This window comes from Hypomesus transpacificus, chromosome 24, assembly GCF_021917145.1.
Source record: "Hypomesus transpacificus isolate Combined female chromosome 24, fHypTra1, whole genome shotgun sequence".
Taxonomy (NCBI): Eukaryota; Metazoa; Chordata; class Actinopteri; order Osmeriformes; family Osmeridae; genus Hypomesus; species Hypomesus transpacificus.
This window is the reverse complement of record NC_061083.1, coordinates 3657087-3678315: the sequence shown is the minus strand read 5'-3', so window position 1 is coordinate 3678315 and position 21229 is coordinate 3657087. Positions and strand designations below refer to the sequence as shown.

Genomic DNA, 21229 nt, shown 5'->3' with positions numbered 1-21229 from the left:
CCACCGTTTTGAGTGCCAGATGACCAGCTACTAGCGAGAGAGAGAGAGAGCTAGCGAGCTAGCTAGTCTAGTCACGAAAGCAGTCAACTACGTCAATCAAGCCAGCAGGACTACAATGGTCTCGTTGGCACAGTAAGTTGGCTACCTAGCTGCTGATCTATACGTAGGCTAGCATACCTGCTATGTTGGCCACTAGCAGCAAGATCGCGATTTAGCAACAACAGGTTGACCACTGTTGATTGTCCATCCGTTTGCTGCTGTAAACCATCTCGATCTAAGTTGCAATCGAATACAAGGTAAGAAATGGTGAGGGGGGTGGATAAATTGCACAGGTGGATGTAGTACTCAACTTTATTTATTCAGTAAATATATATGCTTTTTCGAGATGTAATACAACTAGTTCGTATGTCAATAACGACTGAAAGATGAGAATTGCTAGCTTGTCGGGACCCTAGCAATCGGGTCTAACGCGTTAGCTGGTTATAGTGCTAGCACTAACTAGCTTAGTTAGGTAGCAAGTTTGCCATTTGTATTTCTTCTCAATAGCTTGATAACGCTAAAATCGCTGTATGTGGTTGCAAAAGTAACTTACACAACCGGTTAAAGTTTGTCTGGGCTATTAAGCTAGCAGCCTACATTTATTTATAAACATCAGACACGTTGCTTTGATGATTTTGAATTATTTGTTTTCTATTTGCATATCATCAAGACACAACAAGAACATCGATTCAGGTTTATATCGCTCAAGACTATTAAGCAGTTTACATGTTTCCATATTCAGTTTCTCAAGCCCATATCAAAAACCCTACTGTGGTTTGTGAGTCATTTGAGCAAATAACTACACCTAGTACGACAAAGTGCTAGCTAGTTAGGTCCCAACAGCATTGCATTGTTTTTAAAACAAGCTAGGTAGCTACATAGTGCTACAACTGAAGCTCCCAGGAAAAATAAAAACAAGCAAGCAAGCAGCAGCAATAAATTAGCAAGTGACTAGCAAGCTAGCTAGATAACCTGTCCGTTTGTTTGTGTATGGTTTCAAATGTAAGTTAACTAGTCAGACAGACTGTACTAGCTGGAGTATTATTCCCGTACTACAAAACTAGTTTGTCAAATGAATGAACTGTGCCTTTGTACTCCAACTGTTTGATAGTCTGCTTAATAGAGACAGTTTTTTTGTTATTTTCAAAACTGGCTAAACCAGACTGACGCATTGGCATGGCCAACAGTAACATACTCAAAAAGCTAAGAAGACGCAAACGACGTAAGCCCTATTACTGGTTTTACTGTCAGCCTTAATTTCTAATAGCTAACCAGCTTTATTGTGTGGTCCAACAACTAAGCAGTACATGTTTTTTGGTTGTTGGCCAAAATCATTCATGGGCGGTGACAGCCAGTGAAGTAGTCCTGTTAATGCATATATTTTCAAAGTATTCTTGAAACACTCTGTGATTAGGGTAGATATATTTGCATCAGTGTTGCCCATTATGTGACATTCAAGTTGTTAAATTACTCATCTCAAGTGTCAGCAGTCTAGTCTACCAAAGGGACTACACACACACACAAAAACACACACACACACACAATAGCATGTTAAGTCCTGTAATAACCAATCCCTATTTAGCAAAGACCGAGATTGAGGGAGGGTGGTTGGAAGGATTGTCGTGAAATGACTCCTGCTTTCAACTTTTTTTTAAACACATTTGCAAGGTTTTGATTGCATTTTTTAATGCATTGAACTGCGTTTTCTCAGTTTAGTACAAGCAAACCTTTTTCCAGTTCCTGCTGTGCTGCCGAACTTTCCTTCTAAAGTGAATTTTCAACATTCCGACTTTTCTGAACCGTTTCCTGTCAACAACTGATGCCTCAAGTTATCCAACCTTACTTCCTAGCTCATTTCTTTGTTTTTCTTGGTTCGTCTTCCCTTTCTGTTTCATGTAAAGAAAGAGTGCATAATGTGTTTTCATCCTTGCTTTGGATATCTATAGATGTTGTTTGGGTGTGTCTCTGATTGTGCAATCTTTTCAGTCTTTGTCAACGTAAACAAGCCCAGTTTCCGAATGGAAGTCTGTCTGGAAATATGTTACCGAAGCACAAGTCCATATTGTTATAATTTACTATACAAGCTCTTTGTGTTGACACATTTCTGTTCTTTCTCCAGGCTTGACCTGCTCCTTCCTAGCTCTTGTTTGATATGACATCACTGCATGGTTACCACAGAAACCAGGGCTCCACTGCAGACGGCTGACAGCCTGTTAGGTGAGTTATAAGGTTGCCCACAATAACTTGAGGAAACTGCAGTCAATGCAGAATAAGGTAATTGCATTGACAAGCTGTAATGCTTCTCTCAGTGGAAGGAAGCTGATGCTAATAGTGTGTCGAGAGGAGAGCATGTGGGATACATTAAAACATCTGTGAGAGAGAGTCTTAGAGGCCCGGCCATAAAAACAGAAAGAAAAAAGAATTCCTCTGGTTTTGCTCTACGTATATATAGGATGGTTCACTATGCAATATATAAAGGTGAATGAGACTGCAAATGTTGCAAGGTTACTTTTTTCCTGAATGGAGGAGTGTATCTAATTACTCGAATGATTTAAATGGAATTTCCCTCAAAGTGCCATAGGCCTTTTCCTGTATTATGTCACTAAGTATAAGAATGTAGCGACACAAAGCAGGGCACCTCCTTGGAACCGGCCTGTTTTTCTGGCGGACCACGTTTTGCAATTTGTGTCATGGCAGAGTAACTGTTGGAGAGAAGCTCAAGCATTCTTTTGCTTTATAAGCTGAACCCCCCCCTCCCCTCCCCCTTCATGTGATCGATCTTCCCAGCTATGCCTGAGTAAGGCCTGGCGGAGTGATTTATAGCCTTATCTACTTACGGAGCCACACGTGTGGGTGTGTGACGATCCCAAGACAAAGTTCACAGTTAGAGGAAGTAGCATTCTATAATGCTGCTGTTCTTCTGTTATGCCTCGCACCTATTGTTCGCTTCACATGTGTTTTTTAGATCTGTGTTTTTAGATCTGTTTTGAAGTCTTGTTGCTGTTTCTCTCCCCCTAGGTGCAATCGAAGAGAATGGCTGCCCAGGTGGAGGTTCAGACCGGGGAGGTGGGGAGGACAGGTGTGGGGGGAAGGCTGCATCTCAGCCCCTTGGTCGACTCCAGCAACAAGAGCCTTGTGGAAGGCTCATCCGGCCCCCAGGGTTCCCTCATTATCCCCCCAGAGCCGGGCAAGCCTGTCCCTGCACCCAAACCCCGGCTCACTCCCAAGCCTTTCTCCGTGGAGAGAAACCCAACTGTCCGGCCCATTCTTGCTCCCAAGCCTCACACGAAGCCACGGCCGGAGCCCACCCGACCGACTTCCTACAAGCCTGACCCCCCTGTCGTTCCCAAGCCGGAGCAGCCCGGTGTGACCGGCAAACACAGGCCGGTGTCGACCAACCCCGGGCGTCCGGCGCCGAGCACCTTCAAGCCCTCCCCGAAGCTGAGCACTGGACAAACCAGCAAGCCTGTGGCCCAGCCCTTTAAACCCGCCCCTCCTCTGACGCTCGGAGACCCCAGCAAACCTGTTCCCCCCCCACCAGCGGGACGTCACACAGCCAATACCGCAGGGACGTCCCCCTCCAGGGGCAACAAGAAACCCCAATCTGCGGAATGGTCTGGAAGTACCAAGCAGGACATGGAGTGGGGCAAAACATCCTCCACCGCAAGGCCCAGCGGAACCTCCATGACGAGAGCCAAATCCATGGGCTTCCTGAATCAGATGGAACAAGAAGAAGAGGAGAGGGAGTTGGAAGTAGCAACTGAGGTCGGTGTCGCTCTCAGACCCCACCCCCGCAGCTCCAGGCCCAGACCCGTGTCGGCAATATTCCTGCCCTCCCCAACTGAGACTGAGGCGCCCAGCCCTGCCTCCCAGTGGTCTGTCAGACGACCCCTCTCAGCGGACCTCACCTCCAGGTTTGAGTCCATTGGCTTGTCTCTGCACCGCCGACCCACCGACACCGACAGCAAGGAGAACACTCCAGAAGAGGGCGTTCCGCCGCGGAGGAGAGAGAGGGAGAAGGGCCCAGAGGGGGCGGGGGGGGCAGCGCAGGGGCCGGAGGGCAAGCCGAAGCCCACCGTCTCCAGACGAGGGAGCGATAAGACCAAGGAGGAGGGCGACGACGAGAAGGAGGAAGTGAAGAGCGGTGGGGGGAGTATCAAGCGACGGATCAGCCTCCTCCTGGACTCCTCTTCTTCTCCGGGGGGACGCGCCATTGGCCAAGTGCCGGAACCTCGCTCCCCAGTGCAGCCAATCCCGGAGGCGGAAGCGCCGCTCGGTATCAAGCAGCGAATCAAGCAGCTCACTGAAGACACGCCCCCGGCTCAGACCCCATCTCCTAAACTGTCGCTTAGGCCACGACCTTTGCCCCTCGACCTGACTAAAAGGTTAGCCCAATCGCCTAGCTCCGAGCCTGCATCCTGTCTGTCTTTGTCCATGTCCCTATATGACTCCCATTGTCTTGTCTTGTGTGCTGTTTGTGTCTCTCCATCAGGTTTACCTCTGACAGGTCCCCAGACCTCGGCAGTCCCTCCCTCAGTGAGGCGACAGACCGCCTTGACAGTGACATTGATCCTCAGAGGAGGGTAAGACAGGATCGAGATGTGTCCGAGATGAAAGTAGCCTAGATGCTTTGGTGTAGTTACAGCCTGACCCTAGCCTTCCAGTGCCCTCATGGGTACCGGGGTAAAGACGTTGTCTAGGGTGTAAAGAGGCGTTGAGTTTACAGATACAACAACACAAACAGCGAGAGAGGGTGGAATTGTATATGTGTGCCATCTTGTCTTGTTCTGCTTTCCTTGTTTTGTTCTGGAAAAGTTACAGTATTTGACATGTCGGTTGAAGCAGCTGTTCACTTCTTCAAGCCACCAACCAGTTTCCTGGTAGGTGGAGGGGAAATGCAACGAATCAAGCCATAAGCGAGGCCAAAAAACATTTTCTCTGGCCCCAGGTCGGCATTCTATCTGGGCAAAACATAAGAGGGAAATGAGAGCATGGGAGAGGAAAGATCGTCTTCTGACACAAAGCTTTGAAACCTTAGACGGAGCATTAGTCATCCACCTGGGGTGGCTGCGCCGGTTGTGAAACACGCGGGGAGTAGATCACTGGGAAAAGGTCAACACGGGAGGCTTTGATTACCTCCTCAGCACCACGCCCTCTGTTATGAGGCCAACAAAGAGGAGTGGAGTCCGTTCTCTTCACTGAGGCAGTCCACTTCCTCTGCCTCACAGCTTTGTGCTGTGGACTTGTTTCATCTCTGTCCATTCTACCAAATCCAGCCAGTCGTACTTTATTAGAGAAGGAAAACAAAATATGGTCATGGGTCATATTAGATAGAGTATAATTTGTCCTAACACATGAATAGTTATAATTACGTTGCTGTCACATTAATTACATATTACAAGTTACAAATCCGTGACTGGAGCTGGGGTGCTATGGTTGCTAATTCAAATCCTCCTCTGCTCAGGGTGAGGACTCTCCCAACTTCAGGGACCAAGCGAAGGTGGAGGAGGACAGCCGAGGCCCCCCGGAGCGTCCCCCGGAGCCCGCCTCTGATCCAGCAGCAGGGCGGGCGCTGGGGAGCGGTGCCCAGGAGAGGAGCCTCGGCGGTGGGGTGCAGACCGTGAGGGCGGCCCTATTCGAGAACGTGGTGGAGAGGCACAGCGTGCTGGTGTTGGACGAGGACCAGGGCCAGGCCGGGCGGAGCCTTTCCCTGAGGCGACGGGAGGAGGAGAACGAGGGGAACCTGGTCACGGCCACCTACCGCGAGCCCGTGTCTCCCTCCAGCCCGCTGCGGGCGGAGCACTCGTACGACACAGTGCCGGCCGTAGGGGAGAGCAGGGCGGTGAGCGAGAGCGTGGCCTCGGCCCAGCTGGAGGACAAAGCCATGACCCTGAGAAGACGCTCCGACAGAGCGGCCAGGGCTGAACCTGCCGAAGACCAGCTTCCTCAGGGCCAGGGGGTCTTCTTTCCAGCCGGAGAAGGAGGAGAAGGAGGTGGAGGAGGAGGAGCGGAGCAGCAACCACGCTACCTGAGGGTCGGGGCCCTGCAGAAGTGGAACCCTGCAGACCTGGAGAGGGAGGCGGAGGAGGAGAGGAGGCGAAGAGCCAAACTGGAGAGACAGATGGAAAGGGGAGGAAAAGCTGCGGCGGAGGAGCAGCGGGAGACGCAGAGAGAGGCGGAAAGGCAGATGCAAATGGATGTCGACAGGGAGATAAGGAGGGACAAGGAGAGGGAAGAGGTCGCAGCGCCGAAACGGTTGAAAATGCTGGAGGCAAATGAGCTGCCGGCCAAGCCCAGGGCCACGTACTTTGCTCTGACCGGTCAGGCCCAAGAGGTTGTTTCCCCGGGAGAAGAAAGAGCGGAGAGAGGGGACTTGGAGGTGCCCTTTGATGACTACTCTGTGAAGTCTGGACAGTGGGGCTCGCAAGGCAAGGTCCTGCCCCTACGTAGGACTATTCCACTGGACGACGCTTTGGGGAAAAGCCTGCAAAGTAGAGTACAGGATGAGGAACGTTCGGAGAGGAGCCCAACACAGGACAGACAGAGGGGAATGCCGTGGGTGAGACCGGGAGGAATGGAAGATATGGAAATTGAGAAGCAGAAACAAATGGATTCGGAAAAACAAAGGGCATTAGACAGGGAGGCCCAGAGGCAGTTGGAAATGGAGAGGCAGGTGGAATTTGCCCAGAAGATGGACAGGGAGAATCGGAAAGAACTGGAAAGAGAAAGACAGAAGGAGTTGGAGAGGCAAAGACAGAGAGAGATGGAAAGAGACAGACAACGTGCTCTCGAGAGACAACAAGAGCTACACAGGCAGCAGGAAGTGGAGAGAGAGAGGCAGAGAGAGGTGGAAAGAGAGAGGCAGCGAGAGGTGGAGAGAGAGAGGCAGAGAGAGGTGGAACGAGAGAGGCAGCGAGAGCTAGAGAGGCAGAAGGAGGTGGAGAAGGAGAGGCAGTTGGAGATGGATAGACAGAAGTTGGCGATGCAGAGAGAGTTGGAGAGGGCGAAGGAACAGGAGAGAAGACAACTTCAGGAGTATGAAAAACAGAAACAAGTGGAGCGGGAAAGACAGCAACTTGTAGAGCTAGAGAAGCAGAGACTGAGAGAAAAGGCAGAGAGAGAAGAGGCTGAAAAATTAAGAAAGATGGCTATACAACAGGAAGTGGACCGACAGAGAGAACTGGAGCGGGAAAGAGAGAGGGAGAAGGAGAGACTGAGACAGCTGGAGGTCGAGGTGGAGGAGGAGAGACTGAGGCAGCTGGAGGTAGAGAGGCAGAAGGAGGTGGAGAAGGAGAGACTGAGGCAGCTGGAGGTAGAGAGGCAGAAGGAGGTGGAGAAGGAGAGACAGAAGTTGGCGATGCAGAGAGAGCAACAGAGATTGGAAGAGTTGGAGAGAGTAAAGGAACAAGAGAGAAGACAATTTCAGGAGTACGAAAAACAGAAAAAAGTGGAGCGGGAAAGAGAACGACAACAAGAGAGGGAGAAGGAGAGACTGAGGCAGCTGGAGGTTGAGAGGCTGAAGGAGAGGGAGAAGGAGAGACTGAGGCAGCTGGAGGCCGAGAGGCAGAAGGAGGCGGAGAGGCAACTCCAGCGAGATCTGGAGAGGCAGAGGCAGTTGGATTCGGAACGGCAGGAGCTGGACAGGCAGCGGGCGAGACAAAGGGAGAGCGAGAAAGAGAGACAGAGGGCAGAGGAACTGGAGAGGAGGAAGGAGATGGAACAGCGGCAGCTGCTGGAGTTTGAGAAACAGAAGCAAGCGTCGGCCCAGAGACAGCAGGTGGTCGACCTGGAGATGCAGAGGCTGCGGGAGAGGATGGAGAGAGACGACGCAGAGAAGATGAGACGGGTCGCCACGCAACAGGAAGTGGAACGCCAGAGGCTGAGGGATAAGCAGAAGAGGGAGGACCAAGAGAGGGCCGACTCCTCCCCCCTCCGACCCAAAGTTCTGGATCTCGACTTGGTGACCTGGGACGACCCGTTCTCCCCAAACGCCCCCTACTCCAGTGACCCATCATCCAGGTGGAGGAAGCCCTCTCCCAGGTCAGAGGAGGAGTACCGGCCTGCCATATTGGACATTGACTCATTCAGGTCTCAGGCTCAGTTGTCACCCACGAAAGAGGCGTACCCTGTTGCCGGTAACCAAGGAACAGAACCAGGGAGTGGGCCCAGAACCAACCTCAACACCCCAGACAGGGAAGGATGCGTCAGGATGGTGCCCGAGGGGGTCGTGGGGCGGCCCAGTCCAGTGTGGGCCTCCTCCCAGCAGGATCCCTGGGAACGTAGACCAGGGGAGGTAGTGGGAAGTCCCCCGGCTGGACCAGAGGCCCCCAGGAAGCCGGCCAACAAGCCCAGCCTGGAGCAGCTCCTCCTCAGGCAGGAGGAGAGGGCCGCGGCGTCCTGCTTGGTCCCAGAGAGACGCTGGGCTGCCATGCCCGGCGAACCACCGCCCTCAGCCCCCCAACCCGCGAGAGACACCAGCCTGTCTGCATCTCCAGCCGTGAGCCTGGATCCCTGGTCCTCCTTAGAGGCTGGGCCTCCCGGACTCGGAGGGATGGAGACCAGAAGCCAGAGGAGGTCCCAGGGTTCCCAGGTAAGAGAACCCCCCCCACCACCACCACCACCCCCCTGATAGACACATGTGAGGACCCTACACACTGCATGCCTCCTGTCAGACCTTGTGTTGACTTCATCCGTCCCGTGTGACAGGAGCTGAACCGGATGAGGTCACGCAGCGTGTCGAGGCGCTCCACCCCGGCCGCGAGCACGCTGGAGGGCTCTCTCCTCAGGATGAGGAGCCGGAGTGCACACAGAGAGAGGGGCGGACAAGACTGGGTGAGTCACACTGCTCTCTCTCCGACACCCACACACACACCCACCGGTAAGTCAAATGGATGGGTTTCAAAGATTAAGCCATGCTACATAATAGTAATGCCACCTAATTCTATGTTAGCAGCTGTTAACTGATGTCAGGGCTGGTTGTGTGGGCTGGAAAAAAACATAGGTGTGTGTTTGTCAGTAGGGTGGAGAAAGAATGTCGTCAGGCAACTGGAACTGCTGTGTGACAGTCAGGAGGGAGTTTGGACTAGATGAGTAATGTTCATGGCATGGTCTCACTCACTTTACACAACCCCTTCACCTCACCAAGCATTGGTTGGCTTAGAGCCCAAACATGTTCTCAGGCCTGTAATTCAGGCTTGTATTAGGGAAATAAGGAGTAATGCGCTACTCATTTTGATAGCACACCGTATGGCTTCGGTAACGCAGTGCAGTCAAAATTGTCCTTTCAACGTATTGACGTTTCTCCCGACGAGAGAAATATCTAGAGGGTTCCGTGTTAGTGTTCCTCACCCCTCGCGTACTCGGCCTTCAATCAGAGGAGAACAAACACAAGCACGCCACAGACTAAGCAAATGTTCTGACGAGGAGAATGTCCACGTCGTCCACCTCAGTGGCCTGCGGGTGAAAGTGAAAATGTGTTTCCGTGAACGCGAGTCCCATTTATCTGGAAGATTTACAAGTGAAGTGGTTTCTTTGAGAGGAGGGCGGGCCCTCTCTGGCAGGATGTGTATGTGCCGTGGTCGCCCTCTAGTGGCTAGTGTTTAGTGTAATTTTAGACAAAGACACTGCAATAATAGAGTATGCATTATTGACTGGACACCTTCTTTCCACGTTACATGATTTAAGTGTATAAAAAGGCTTATGGGGATGCATATTGGTTGAAGGACTACCCATGCTGTATGTCAAATGTCCTAGCTATTGTCATTAATTTGTATAGATTTCTAAATCAGAATTGATTGAGTCGTTGATCAGTGTTGGAAGACGATGTTTGCTGGTAAATGTCTCTCGGCCCATGGAGATGCACCGGGTGAGCTCACTTCCTGTCGATTCTCCCATGTGAGGTCATAGTTGTATGATCCCCTCCTTAGTAATGCCCTGCTCAGAGAGAACAGAGTGGAGGCAGGGACGGAACCCTCAGGCGGATGGATGGAGGTCTTCATGTGGTGCTCCTGTTTGGCCTATTTCCCAAGGCGATGGGTAAGTGACTGGAGATCAGGATTCAGAACGGTACCTTGTTCCATGAATTAAAGGGACTCTGGTAAGATTGAATCCCAAGATTCACATTGGTTTTAATTGCTGCGGATGAAACGTCTTGCGAGTGCCAGGTTGTTGCCCCTTCCTGTGCAAGCTATCTTTGAATAATTTCCTGGTACACTGTACCTTTTATCTGTCTATACCATGCCTTCTGTGGGGCAGCGCTGTCGTTCTACTGAGTGTTGAATGCCTCCTTCCTTTGTACGGTTGCTTGGTAGTGTCCTGGTGTACATGCATGTCTCAGAGGGCCGTATCTGGGTTGCGCTGGGTGTTTGTGACGAGGGCCGGCTCGGGTCATATCGTGCCACGTCCAGTTTTCCTCAGAAAACACACTCTCTCCGCTTCGGTTTGGTGTCAGTGTTGTTGCCGGGCGACCACCAGGGGGCGTGTGTGGGCAAGCGACTCGCTTCCAGGTCGTGTCCCATTTCTCTCGGTGCTCTGAGAGGAGTTTTCCACTGAAACCGTTTGAGGTGCCATTGTTACCTTTCCGTGCACACAGACAGGGCTCTGTGAGATTGCTTGTTGATCCCAAAGGCTCTCTAAGGAAAGGCCGGCCCTGTTCTTTGCTTAGCCAAATATCTCCCTGGCTCATGCAAACCAACTTGCCTGAGTGTTGTGATTCCCTCCGCTAAGCTGTGAGCTCACAATGCTGACAGAGTGACCGGCAAACCACACAATCCCTGTTCTCTCTGACGGCCACACCTGTTTTTCTCTCTCTCGCTCTCTCGCTCTCTCGCTCTATGTCTCTTGCTCTCTTGCTCTCTCTCTTGCTCTATGTGTCTCTCGCTCTCTCGCTCTCTCGCTCTCTCTCTCTTTCTCTATGTCTTTCTCTCACTCCCTCTTTTTGCGGTGCACATTCCATATCTATTTGAAGGTATTGCCTCAATAACATAAACATTCACCCATGACCATACTTTCATTCCAGTCTCAGTTCATATCCCCTTCATCCCTCTATGACACACACACACACACACACCTGTGCTGACTATGCCTGAGAGAATTCTCCCTCTCGCACTGCAAGCACAAACAGGCAGGGGCGACACAGGACCGCAGAACATACATCACCCTCCCCTCCCTGCACTGCTACTCAGAGCCCTCCCCCTCGCTCCCCCTCGCTCCCCCGCTCCACTCCTCCCTCTCTCCCTGCCTCTGCTCAGCCCTCCCTCTCTCCCACTCTGTTTCTCCTTGAGCGCGAGTCCTACAGGACTGGGGATCGAGAGCGCGGGCGCCTGACGCATTTCTTCTTCTACCTGCCCGTACCTGCAAGGGGGAAGGGAAGAGGGGGGTGGGGGGGGTGGGGGGCACGGAGGGCGTTAATGTTTCTCCGTCTCTCTCTTTCTGTCTCTCTCTCTCTCTCTTGCTCCACTGGATATGACCTCACAGTCTCCGCTGCTCTGCTCTGCTGCCGTAGCGAGCTCTCTGCCTACCTCCTGCAGTCCTTCAGGGCTGTTCTGGACCGAGAAGTTTGCCTCCCATGAGCGACGGCCGTGGGGAAGAGAGCCAGAGAGACATAGAGGACGCCAGGAAGGAGTAGGCTCACTGGACCTTGGTTCTGGGAATCTGTGAACGTCATGTCAGAGAGACAGTTTGCAGATCAGGAGAGCTGCTGTCAGTTTATATATCTTTTTTTGGTGAGCACTGCAAGTCAGAGGCGAGAGGTTTCCGGAAGGATCTGATCACAGGATCTGGGAAGTAAACGCACTTCAAACTGTCTTTTATGCTGCGCATCGTTGTCGACATAAAAAAACAAAAAACAATTTAATCACAGAAGAAGATAACGTTTGAATCTGTAGGAACAGACGCACGTTTCACCGCTGTGTGAGTCATACAACCTGTTGATTTACTGCTGCTACTTTGTCAGCCTTGTGTGCAGTAAGGGGTGTTGATCTAGAGGAACCTGTTTGCGGACAGAGCCATATATGTCCTGTCACATAGCTACAGTGGTCCCTTAACCCTCCTGAACAGTTGACAGATCACACACACATAGTGTTTTTGGTCGTCCGTCGGCAAATATGTCAAGCGTGTCGTGCTCTTCCTCATGCGTATGGAAATAGGCATCTTGCGGCGGAACGAGAGAGAGAGAGAGAGAGAGAGAGAGAGAGAGAAGTTTAGGCGAGCTCGCCCACATCTAGGAGCCCTTCCCACGGTGGACCAAAATGGAGCCTGGAAGGTTCCAGAAGGACCTGGCTGCAGGAGGGCTCCCCGAGAGAGACTTTGAAGGACAGTGATCCAGGACAGAGCCCCAAAGGCAGAGGCTGAGCTGTGCTGCAGCCCAGCCTGAGAGCTCCCTACACCGTGTCTCTCTCACACACACACACACACACTCTCGCACACACACACACTGTCCTTACTGCAGCATTGACCCAGCAATGCACATCAGTAGAATCTAGGACACTCTCCCCTGGACTGCTTCCTGGCAACAGATCACCAGTGAACCAAGCGCACCAGGACCGGGATCCGGACCAGGCCCCACTTTTGATCTGGAACTCCCCTGAGGAGTGATGGAATACCTGGGGGACAAGCTGTCCGTGGCCCAGACCCAGGTGTCCGGCTGGGTGGGCAACGTGCGTCGCTCCCTGCAGGGGGCGCTGAGCCTGGTGTCCGGCGCGGTGGAGCGCGGGGGCCGGGCCGAGGAGGGGGGAGGGGCGGGGGGCTTCAAGAGGGCCGCCTCCCTGCGCTCCCTGGCCTCCCGGAGCCGAGACTCCTTCCGCAGGTTCTCCCTCCGCAGCCAGCAGCGCCTGTCGCTACGGAGACGCACCACGGCGCCCAACACCCCGACGGCTGTAAGGCGCACGCTCGTATCTACACGCACACACACACAGACACACATAGACACACACACAGGTTTGCTGACGTGCTTTCGGCTCGACCCGTTCACTCGACGTCTCAAAACCCACTGAACCCGTCCACTGCATCCTGTTGTGTGTCATCACGCTGCAGTAAACGTCTTGGTGTCTTGTGCTGATGCTGACTGCGTCTGACTGCAGGGGTGCAGACTGCACCTCTCCTCCCCCACGTGTCGCACGGGGACCCTGTCTCAGAACATCCCCGACGCCGTCCTCACCCGGTTTTGGTTTGTGTTCCCGGAGCTCCAGGCTGCCTGCCCTGGCCCCTCTGCCTCTCTGCCCAGGCTCAGCTCACCTCCGTGGGCTGCTGTCGACCTGCCCTGTCCCCTGTCCTGCCTCTCAACTTTGGCATTTTAGTCTGAGGAAGCGTTGAGTGGACAGGCCACTGAGGCCACAGAGATAGGCAGGATGAGGTGGACTGAGGCCAGGCAGCTAATGGAGCTTTGGCTGCCCCCCCCTCTCTGGGTCTCTCCCTGACAGGTCCTAGTCCAGAAGATAGTCCTGGACATGAGTCCATATGTGCTAAACTTCCCGCAGCGGTCAGGGTCATACATTTCCTCTGTGAGGAAGGTCTGTGAGTATACTCATTATCTAGTTTCTGCAGTGGGTTTGCAGGACTTTCTTTTTGTTGTTTTTTCCCCCTGCCAAGCGATGCAGAAGAAGGCTTGTGTTTGTGCGTGATCATTTGGAGAGACTGAAGGAGGACGTGTGTTTGTTTACCAGCCGGCGGTCGTTGGCTCTTCTTCAGAGCCAGCTGGTGTAGCCTCGCCACCCCCTCCCAGGGATGACCCCTGTGCCCCGCAACCTCCACCTCTCACCCCCAATTCCAATTCTGGTCGTCAGTTAGCCTTGTCGTCCCCTGGTCTCAAAGCCCCCCCCTTCTGTGCAGTGCACAGGTCTTAAGGTTCTTAAGCCGAGTCAGGTTGTGTTTATCGACATTCTGTTCTGCCCTGCATGTTCTACATGCACTTTGTCCAGCCCTGAGCCCTACATGTATGTTAATCTTAGGTAAATCAAGAATAACAATGTCCTTCCCAGTTTCCATCAGACCTGGCTGTTTTTGTAAGTGCCAGACCCAGTTGCTTTTGTTATTGTCAGGAAACGAGCGCTCATGGGAGCTGTAGTTTGGTATGACGTTTGGATATTGTTACTGTCCGGCCCGGGCTAAAGCGCTACCTGGGTGGTTGTGGGGAGGGTGGAGAGCAGTAGCAGGGTGCTAGCTCTGTAGACGTGTGTTTAGTCCTGTCGTGTTCATTGTACCTGCACTAACAGCCTGGCCTGTGTTTTCTGCTTCCAGACAGCAGGGCCATATGTTTGGTAGTTCCAGCTGAGCCCTCCTCTATTCCCAGGGCTGAGGGGGGGGGGAGGAGAGCACTGGCCCACCGTTCTCCTCAGTCAGCAGAGAGATTCACGTAATCGTAACCCCCACTTCCTCAACTGACAGGGTTATTTGATGTAAACAGTAGCTGCAGTACAGGCGGCGGTGCCTGATCCTGACGCGAGTATCGCTCTGCCTGTGGTGGCGGTGGGGCCGCGCACTCCTGGGGCTGTCGATGGCGGTTGATGTACCTTCAAGGAGCGGTACTTTCAAGGTGTTTTAAGGGCAGGTCCTCCGCTTTGCGGTTTGGCACTTTCCTTGCTCCTGGCTCCTCCGCGTTCTAACGTGTCTGATCGTCAGTCAGCCTGCCCTCGGCGATCAGCCCCTCTCTCTCTCCTCCCTCCTTCCATTCATCCGCTCATTGTTCGGTCGTTTCCCTTCCGACGCACCCTTCCTGTCCTCTGAGTGAAGGCTGGCCTATCGCTAATGTTATTAAGGAAAACTCGGCCTGGCTCACTGCTCTATCGCAACAATGGTTTCCAGCCCTTTCCGTATATATCCGTGGGCCTTGTCGATAACAGGGCCCACGCCCTCACTGTCAACACGGGCCTCTCAGCTCTTGATAGGTGGCCCAGTGTTCTAGCCAGTTTTTCTCGCTGACTGCTATTGTTTGCTTGATAGGTAACATGGTATCCTCGGGCTACAGCGAGGGTGTGTTTGGGTGTGCTGCATTTAAATCAATCATGTACACTGTCGAAAGGTGTTTGAGGAATTCAGATTATCAGAGATTTACACGCTTGGTCCTGTTAGTAGCCCGTGCGTGAACTGTGCTCTTACCAGCCAGAGATTTAATTGAGATATTTGACTCGCTAATAAAAACTGCAGCTTGTTGGCAGGGGGGGAGGAGGGGGGGGGAGTTTTAAAGGTGAGACTGAGAAATGGTGGTCGATTTTTCAGTCGCTGTCCTCAACTCGTCGCGTCTCCCTTCTCCTCTATCTCGGTTCCTGCTCCCTGCGTCTTGTTCAAGCTCTCCCGACCAATCGTGTGGAGGTTAGAGGGAGCCCCACAGCCTCTGCGGGGCCCCTCCCCTCCCCCAGCACCCCCAAGCAGCTCTGGACCGAGATCATGGGACACACCGTGTCGCAGCCTTGTCGTGTCACGCGTGTTCGTATCTGATCATAGGAGCCTGTTCCTCCATAAGACCCTGGGAGTCTAAGTGTGTGACCCTGTGAAGTGAAGTGCCGTTGATAGTTAAGGGGGCTTCGGCTGGAGGATGTTCTAGAGTGCTTTGTCACGTGCAGCGAGGGCTGGTTCTCACAGGCCATTACTCTCTCTTCCTGTCAGGAAATGCATCGATGATGAATGATATCCTGTACTGGTGTTTTAAGGTCTCATTCTTTCGTATCACACAGAGAGAAGGTCAATCAACGGATCTTGCACGATGTACGGGCAGCTGGATGTCCTTGTTGTGCCCGTGGCGTCTAACGTGCCAGGCGTGCGCGCGTGTGCGCCCGTGCGCGGGCGTGAGTGCGTGCTCAGGAGCGGGGGGGGGGGGGGAGTTCAGGACAGTGCACCCTCTGTGGCAGCCTCATTAAAAGAGGCACGGTTCAGTAGTCGGCAAACACACACACACCCTCGTTTACCCGGCGCTGGCCCTCTGAGCTCATCCCCATTACCTTTCATTATCCCCCTCAGCCAGTGCTGCCGGTCACTCTGCATCCTCCTCCACACAATACCAGCGCTATCTGGAGCGCGCTCAGCTGCCCCTGCTGTCTGTGCATGTGACACGCTGGCAGTCTGGGGGCCGGGCCAGTCTTCAGGGAACGCCATACCCTGAATGACCAATGAGGAGCGCCTGCTACCCACGGATCCTGTCTGGGTTTCTTTTGTTGTTGTCCCATTGCCTCCTTGTGGCACCTCGGGTGACAACGTCAACCTGTCGTTTTTTACTCTCTTTCTATCCCTGTTTCTCTGTCTCTGTCTCTCTCTCTCTCTCTCTCTCTCTCTCTCTCTCTCTCTCTCTCTCTCTCTCTCTCTCTCTCTCTCTCTCTCTCTCTCTCTCTCTCTCTCTCTCTCTCTCTCTCCTCTCTCTATCTCAGGAGGCGCAGAAGCAAGGTGTCGGTGGTGACGAAGAGGGGAGGGACACCGACACACTGGTCCATGAGACAGACAGTCAGTACGGCACCTGGGAGACAGGCCTGCGCACTGACGACAGGTACGCACACACACACACACACGCCCCCCCCCCCCCCCCCCCCCCCCCCCCCCCCCCAATTTCTGCTGATTCAGTCTTCCTCTTCCCGTCCTGAGTCATCCTGGGTTTGATCCGTAACCGGACACCAGGAGGATCAATGTGTTCTGTCATGGAGACCTCCTTCCTTCCTGAAGCAGCACTGACCTTTAGTCAAAGTCACTGTCTGTTAGAGCGGTGAGCTAGCCTCAGACGCTAGCCCCTCATAGTCCCCCCCACGCTGTTCTAGATCTGTATTACAATCACCGGGAACACACCTACTGCACACCGACATCATTTAGCGTAGAGGAGCTTGTAGCGTCGTGTGTTTAGATGCTCACTGTGGAGAGGAGTGTGACAGGGTACTTCCTGTAGAGGTGGCGGCGGCATCGTCGCTAATGGCAACCCTAAGGCCACAGAGCTGCGGCAAAGAGACCAACTGTTCTTACATCGCTGGTCAAAATGGCCTTGGTCATAGCTCTCTCTATACCTCTCTCTCTCTCTCTCTCTCTGTCTCTCGCTCTCTCTTCCTCTATCTCTATACGTCTCTCTCTCTCTCTGTCTCTCTCTCGCTTTCTCTTCCTCTATCTCTCTCTGTCTCTCCCTCTCTGTCTCTCTGTTGTTTACCACTGCCCTCCTCTGGTCAGGGGAGAATATCACAGCAAAACACAGCAAGCCACACAGTGGGATACCAAAATGTACAGTATTTCCTCAAGAAAACCAAGACGAAGAAGTCTGTCTCTGTGTGTGGAGATCTTTTTCGAGTTGTTGTTGTTCCGACATGGTTGATGACAAACCCAGCATTTTTCTCTGTAAACAGCTGTCTAGCTTGTTCAGTCATGTTTGTTCTGTAGTGTTGTTGGACTTTTCATTAGCCCCCCCCCCCCACACACGCACACATGCACACAAACACACACTCTCTCAGTCACATCACACAAACTGTAAAAACCTGACATGACCCGACAAGACGATGACTCACATTGCAACCATGGCTGTGTTGCCGGTCTCTTCCTGTTGAGCAGCGTTTCCAGTTTTTCTCAGTAATGTTTTGGTTACTCTCCTGATCGTCACGACGACCTTGCCTGGCCCCTGTTCCCTGCAGCCTGACTCCAGCCACGCCCACCTCGGAAGGCAACCTGAGCCCGTCGCCTGGGAAAGCAACCCCGCCCCACACGCCGGGCGAACAGGCGCCACCCAGCGACCTCGACACCCCAGACGGCCTGTCTCCACTCCAGCTTGAGATCCAGCAGCTCCCCTTCCCTGAGGTAAACCGGGCCTGACCTCCGCTGAACAGACATCCAAACACTCAGATCTCAGTAACTATATCGTTTTTAATTTATCTATGGCTTGATAACTGTTGTGTTTTCTTGTGTGTGTGTGTGTGTGTGCCAGGCCTCCACCAGCCTGCTGGACTCCAGCGCCCTGCGCTCCAGGGCCCAGCTGAGTAAGAAGCGGGGTCCTCGCTCCAGGCCGACCAGGCCGGCCAGGCAGAGTGCCGCTCTGGCTGGGCTCCCCGAGGGCCAGGCTGACTCTGGAGAGGACTGGCGCTACCCGCGACTCCACAGGTCAGAACTGTTAACGCTAGCTGGCCATACGGGTCTGTCTGACACTGAGCCTGATCTCACTTGGTAGACACTGAGAAATGAAAACAGTTGTTTTGTTGGCCGTCCTCAGAGGAGAAGGTGCAGGCTAAGCAGGAGGACTCGGACTCAGAAGAGCAGGCCAGGGCAGTAGACCCCAGGCCGGCTGCCTCCCAGCCCCAGAGAGTCCCCCTCTTCCCTGGGATGGATCCCTCCGCTCTCAAGGTGAGACCTCCATAGAGGGTGGAGCGGACTGACATTTTTGGGAGGCGGGATTTCGGTGTTATGTTTGCAGTGCCTTTATCCTCCTCTGTTCCCCAGGCCCAGCTGAAGAAGAGAGGCGACTCGGACAATCAGAATGTCACAATCAGCAATCAGCTGTCTCGCTCTCCTAAATCTCCCTTCCTCCCCCAGGCCTCTCGCGTGCTGCCCCCTGCTGGGGGGAAAGAGAACGGGTGAGAGAGAACACCGGGAAAGCTCGCCCCTTTCCCCCCGCCCTCGAGCGTACCAGCCCATATATCTAACTGCTAAACAAATAAGCCAGTAATGATTGATTCGGTCGTGCTAAGCCTCTGTCTGTTTGGATTGGTCTTAGAGAGGAGGCTTCACCCCAGTGGCTGAGGGAGCTGAAATCGAAGAAGCGCTTGAGTCAGTATGACAACGACAGTTAGGTGTGAAGGAACAGGTGAGTTCTCTCTCCATCCAATCTCTCTTCATCCGTCAAGTAAGGTTTGCCTGCAATTTGCGGTAATTCTGATGAATTTGCATATTTGTTTCCTCTCTGCAGAGGATGCCTTAAAACAGAAGAGTCTGTTGGAGAATTTGAAAACAGAAGCCTTAACCTTCGACCTTTTGAGCCGATGGGAATTCTGCTGCTGCTGTTGTTTGTTTTTACGTCATCTGTTTGCCTATTTTCTCCATCCTCTTCCTGCCCTGGTTATATACATGTGCATGGTGCCTTTTCCCCCCTGAATATCTTGGCCTTTTGGATGACAGAAGTGAGGGAAGACGTGGCTGCTCAGCTTCTCCCGTACCCTGCTAGCTCCTGGGGCCCTGCATGCCAGGGCGACCTCCGCATAGACACTTTACCCTCTCACCTCACTGGGGCGCAACGGAAGAGGAGGAACATTTGTTTTCCTTTTTGGGTTGCATTTCAGGAATGGTTATGTTGTGGGACCACTTGCCTCTTAACCCGGAAGTGTTTCGGTATAAGCCAGAGGGCAGTCTAGAACTTGGGATCATTTTATCTAGTTTACTATTTTAAATTGTATTTTTTCAGTTCGGTGTCTGTGGTAAATGTATCAATCTATCTGTCAGTCCAGGGTTGTTGGTTATAGGCACGCAAGCATTGCCATAAGACAACATTTCTCAATTATTTTCTTTCCCGATCATAGAGAACAAAAATACTGCTGAATTGATTATCAGCCAGACTGTATATTATATGTTAGTACGTGTAATCATGAAATGTTATATTTGTATCTTTTGGTGATTTGAAAAAGTACATGGTAACAGGACAACAAAGCTAGTTTTGTACTGAGAGAGTTTAAGATTCACTACAGTAGGGCTCTGGTCCACTCAGTGACTAACGTCACAACATGTAGACACTTTATGTAGACACTTTTATCTGAGGGGGAAAGATGTATGTTTTGGGTTCAGTGTCATTTCCATAACTACCTTTCTAATTGTGGGGGTGATGGGGAAAGGAGAGGAATTGTCGGTGGATGCACACACTAATGCACACACACATACACACTAATGCACTCACACATACACACTAATGCACTCACACATACACACTAATGCACACACACATACACACTAATGCACACACACATACACACTAATGCACTCACACATACACACTAATGCACTCACACATACACACTAATGCACTCACACATACACACTAATGCACTCACACATACACACTAATGCACACACACATACACACTAATGCACTCACACATACACACTAATGCACTCACACATACACACTAATGCACACACACATACACACTAATGCACTCACACATACACACTAATGCACTCACACATACACACTAATGCACTCACACATACACACTAATGCACTCACACATACACACTAATGCACTCACACATACACACTAATGCACACACACATACACACTAATGCACTCACACATACACACTAATGCACACACACATACACACTAATGCACTCACACATACACACTAATGCACACACACATACACACTAATGCACTCACACATACACACTAATGCACACACACATACACACTAATGCACTCACACATACACACTAATGCACTCACACATACACACTAATGCACTCACACATACACACTAATGCACACACACATACACACTAATGCACTCACACATACACACTAATGCACTCACACATACACACTAATGCACTCACACATACACACTAATGCACTCACACATACACACTAATGCACTCACACATACACACTAATGCACACACACATACACACTAATGCACTCACACATACACACTAATGCACACACACATACACACTAATGCACTCACACATACACACTAATGCACACACACATACACACTAATGCACTCACACATACACACTAATGCACACACACATACACACTAATGCACTCACACATACACACTAATGCACTCACACATACACACTAATGCACTCACACATACACACTAATGCACACACACATACACACTAATGCACTCACACATACACACTAATGCACTCACACATACACACTAATGCACTCACACATACACACTAATGCACTCACACATACACACTAATGCACACACAGTTTAGCGTGAAAACTTCTAACCAGCCTGTCATTCCTCTCTGCTCCCCTGCGCTGTACCTCCCAATGTAAGATCAACTGACTGAGTGTGTGTCAATGATGGATGAGAGATTGGAAATTGCAAGGACAATGTTTTTGTGTTAACGGTGTGTGTTTCTTCAGAGCCATACATTCAACCTGTACTGCTAAGCTTACTTTTTGTACGGATGTTATAAAGAGAAACCGTGTGCAAGCGTGCGTATACAATCTCCCTTCTCCCACACAAAGGTCAAGTCTAATGTAGACCATGACACTATAACGCAGG

The 21229-nt window shown here is 51.9% G+C and overlaps 1 protein-coding gene across 4 annotated transcripts; it reads left to right on the top strand.

The window, feature by feature from the left end:
* The first annotated feature begins 15 nt into the window (after positions 1-15).
* si:ch73-138n13.1 (daf-12-interacting protein 1) lies at positions 16-19875 on the top strand. Of its 4 annotated transcripts, none has more exons than XR_006958287.1 (13): positions 16-296; positions 2159-2256; positions 3058-4424; positions 4532-4622; positions 5504-8629; positions 8746-8871; positions 16395-16510; positions 17628-17790; positions 17918-18090; positions 18200-18330; positions 18427-18560; positions 18701-18790; positions 18893-19875. XR_006958287.1 is itself a non-coding variant. In XM_047048354.1 (13 exons), exons 3-12 carry the CDS (start codon positions 3073-3075, stop codon positions 18774-18776), a joined length of 5487 nt encoding a protein of 1828 aa, XP_046904310.1. In that variant the 5' UTR covers positions 16-296; positions 2159-2256; positions 3058-3072; the 3' UTR covers positions 18777-18790; positions 18893-19875. The 4 variants fall into 4 exon arrangements, 1 of the variants encoding a protein (XP_046904310.1); XM_047048354.1 differs by having other exon boundaries at positions 17918-18077; positions 18188-18330; XR_006958288.1 differs by having other exon boundaries at positions 17-132.
* Positions 19876-21229: the final 1354 nt, after the last annotated feature.

Bases quoted from the DNA above. Each gene is read 5' to 3' on its own strand.
- si:ch73-138n13.1 (XM_047048354.1), top strand. From the start codon at position 3,073: ATGGCTGCCCAGGTGGAGGTTCAGACCGGGGAGGTGGGGAGGACAGGT. The intron at 4,623-5,503 runs GTAAGACAGGAT...TCCTCTGCTCAG, and splicing joins ACATTGATCCTCAGAGGAGG to GGTGAGGACTCTCCCAACTT. The intron at 8,872-16,394 runs GTGAGTCACACT...TCTCTATCTCAG, and splicing joins AGAGGGGCGGACAAGACTGG to GAGGCGCAGAAGCAAGGTGT.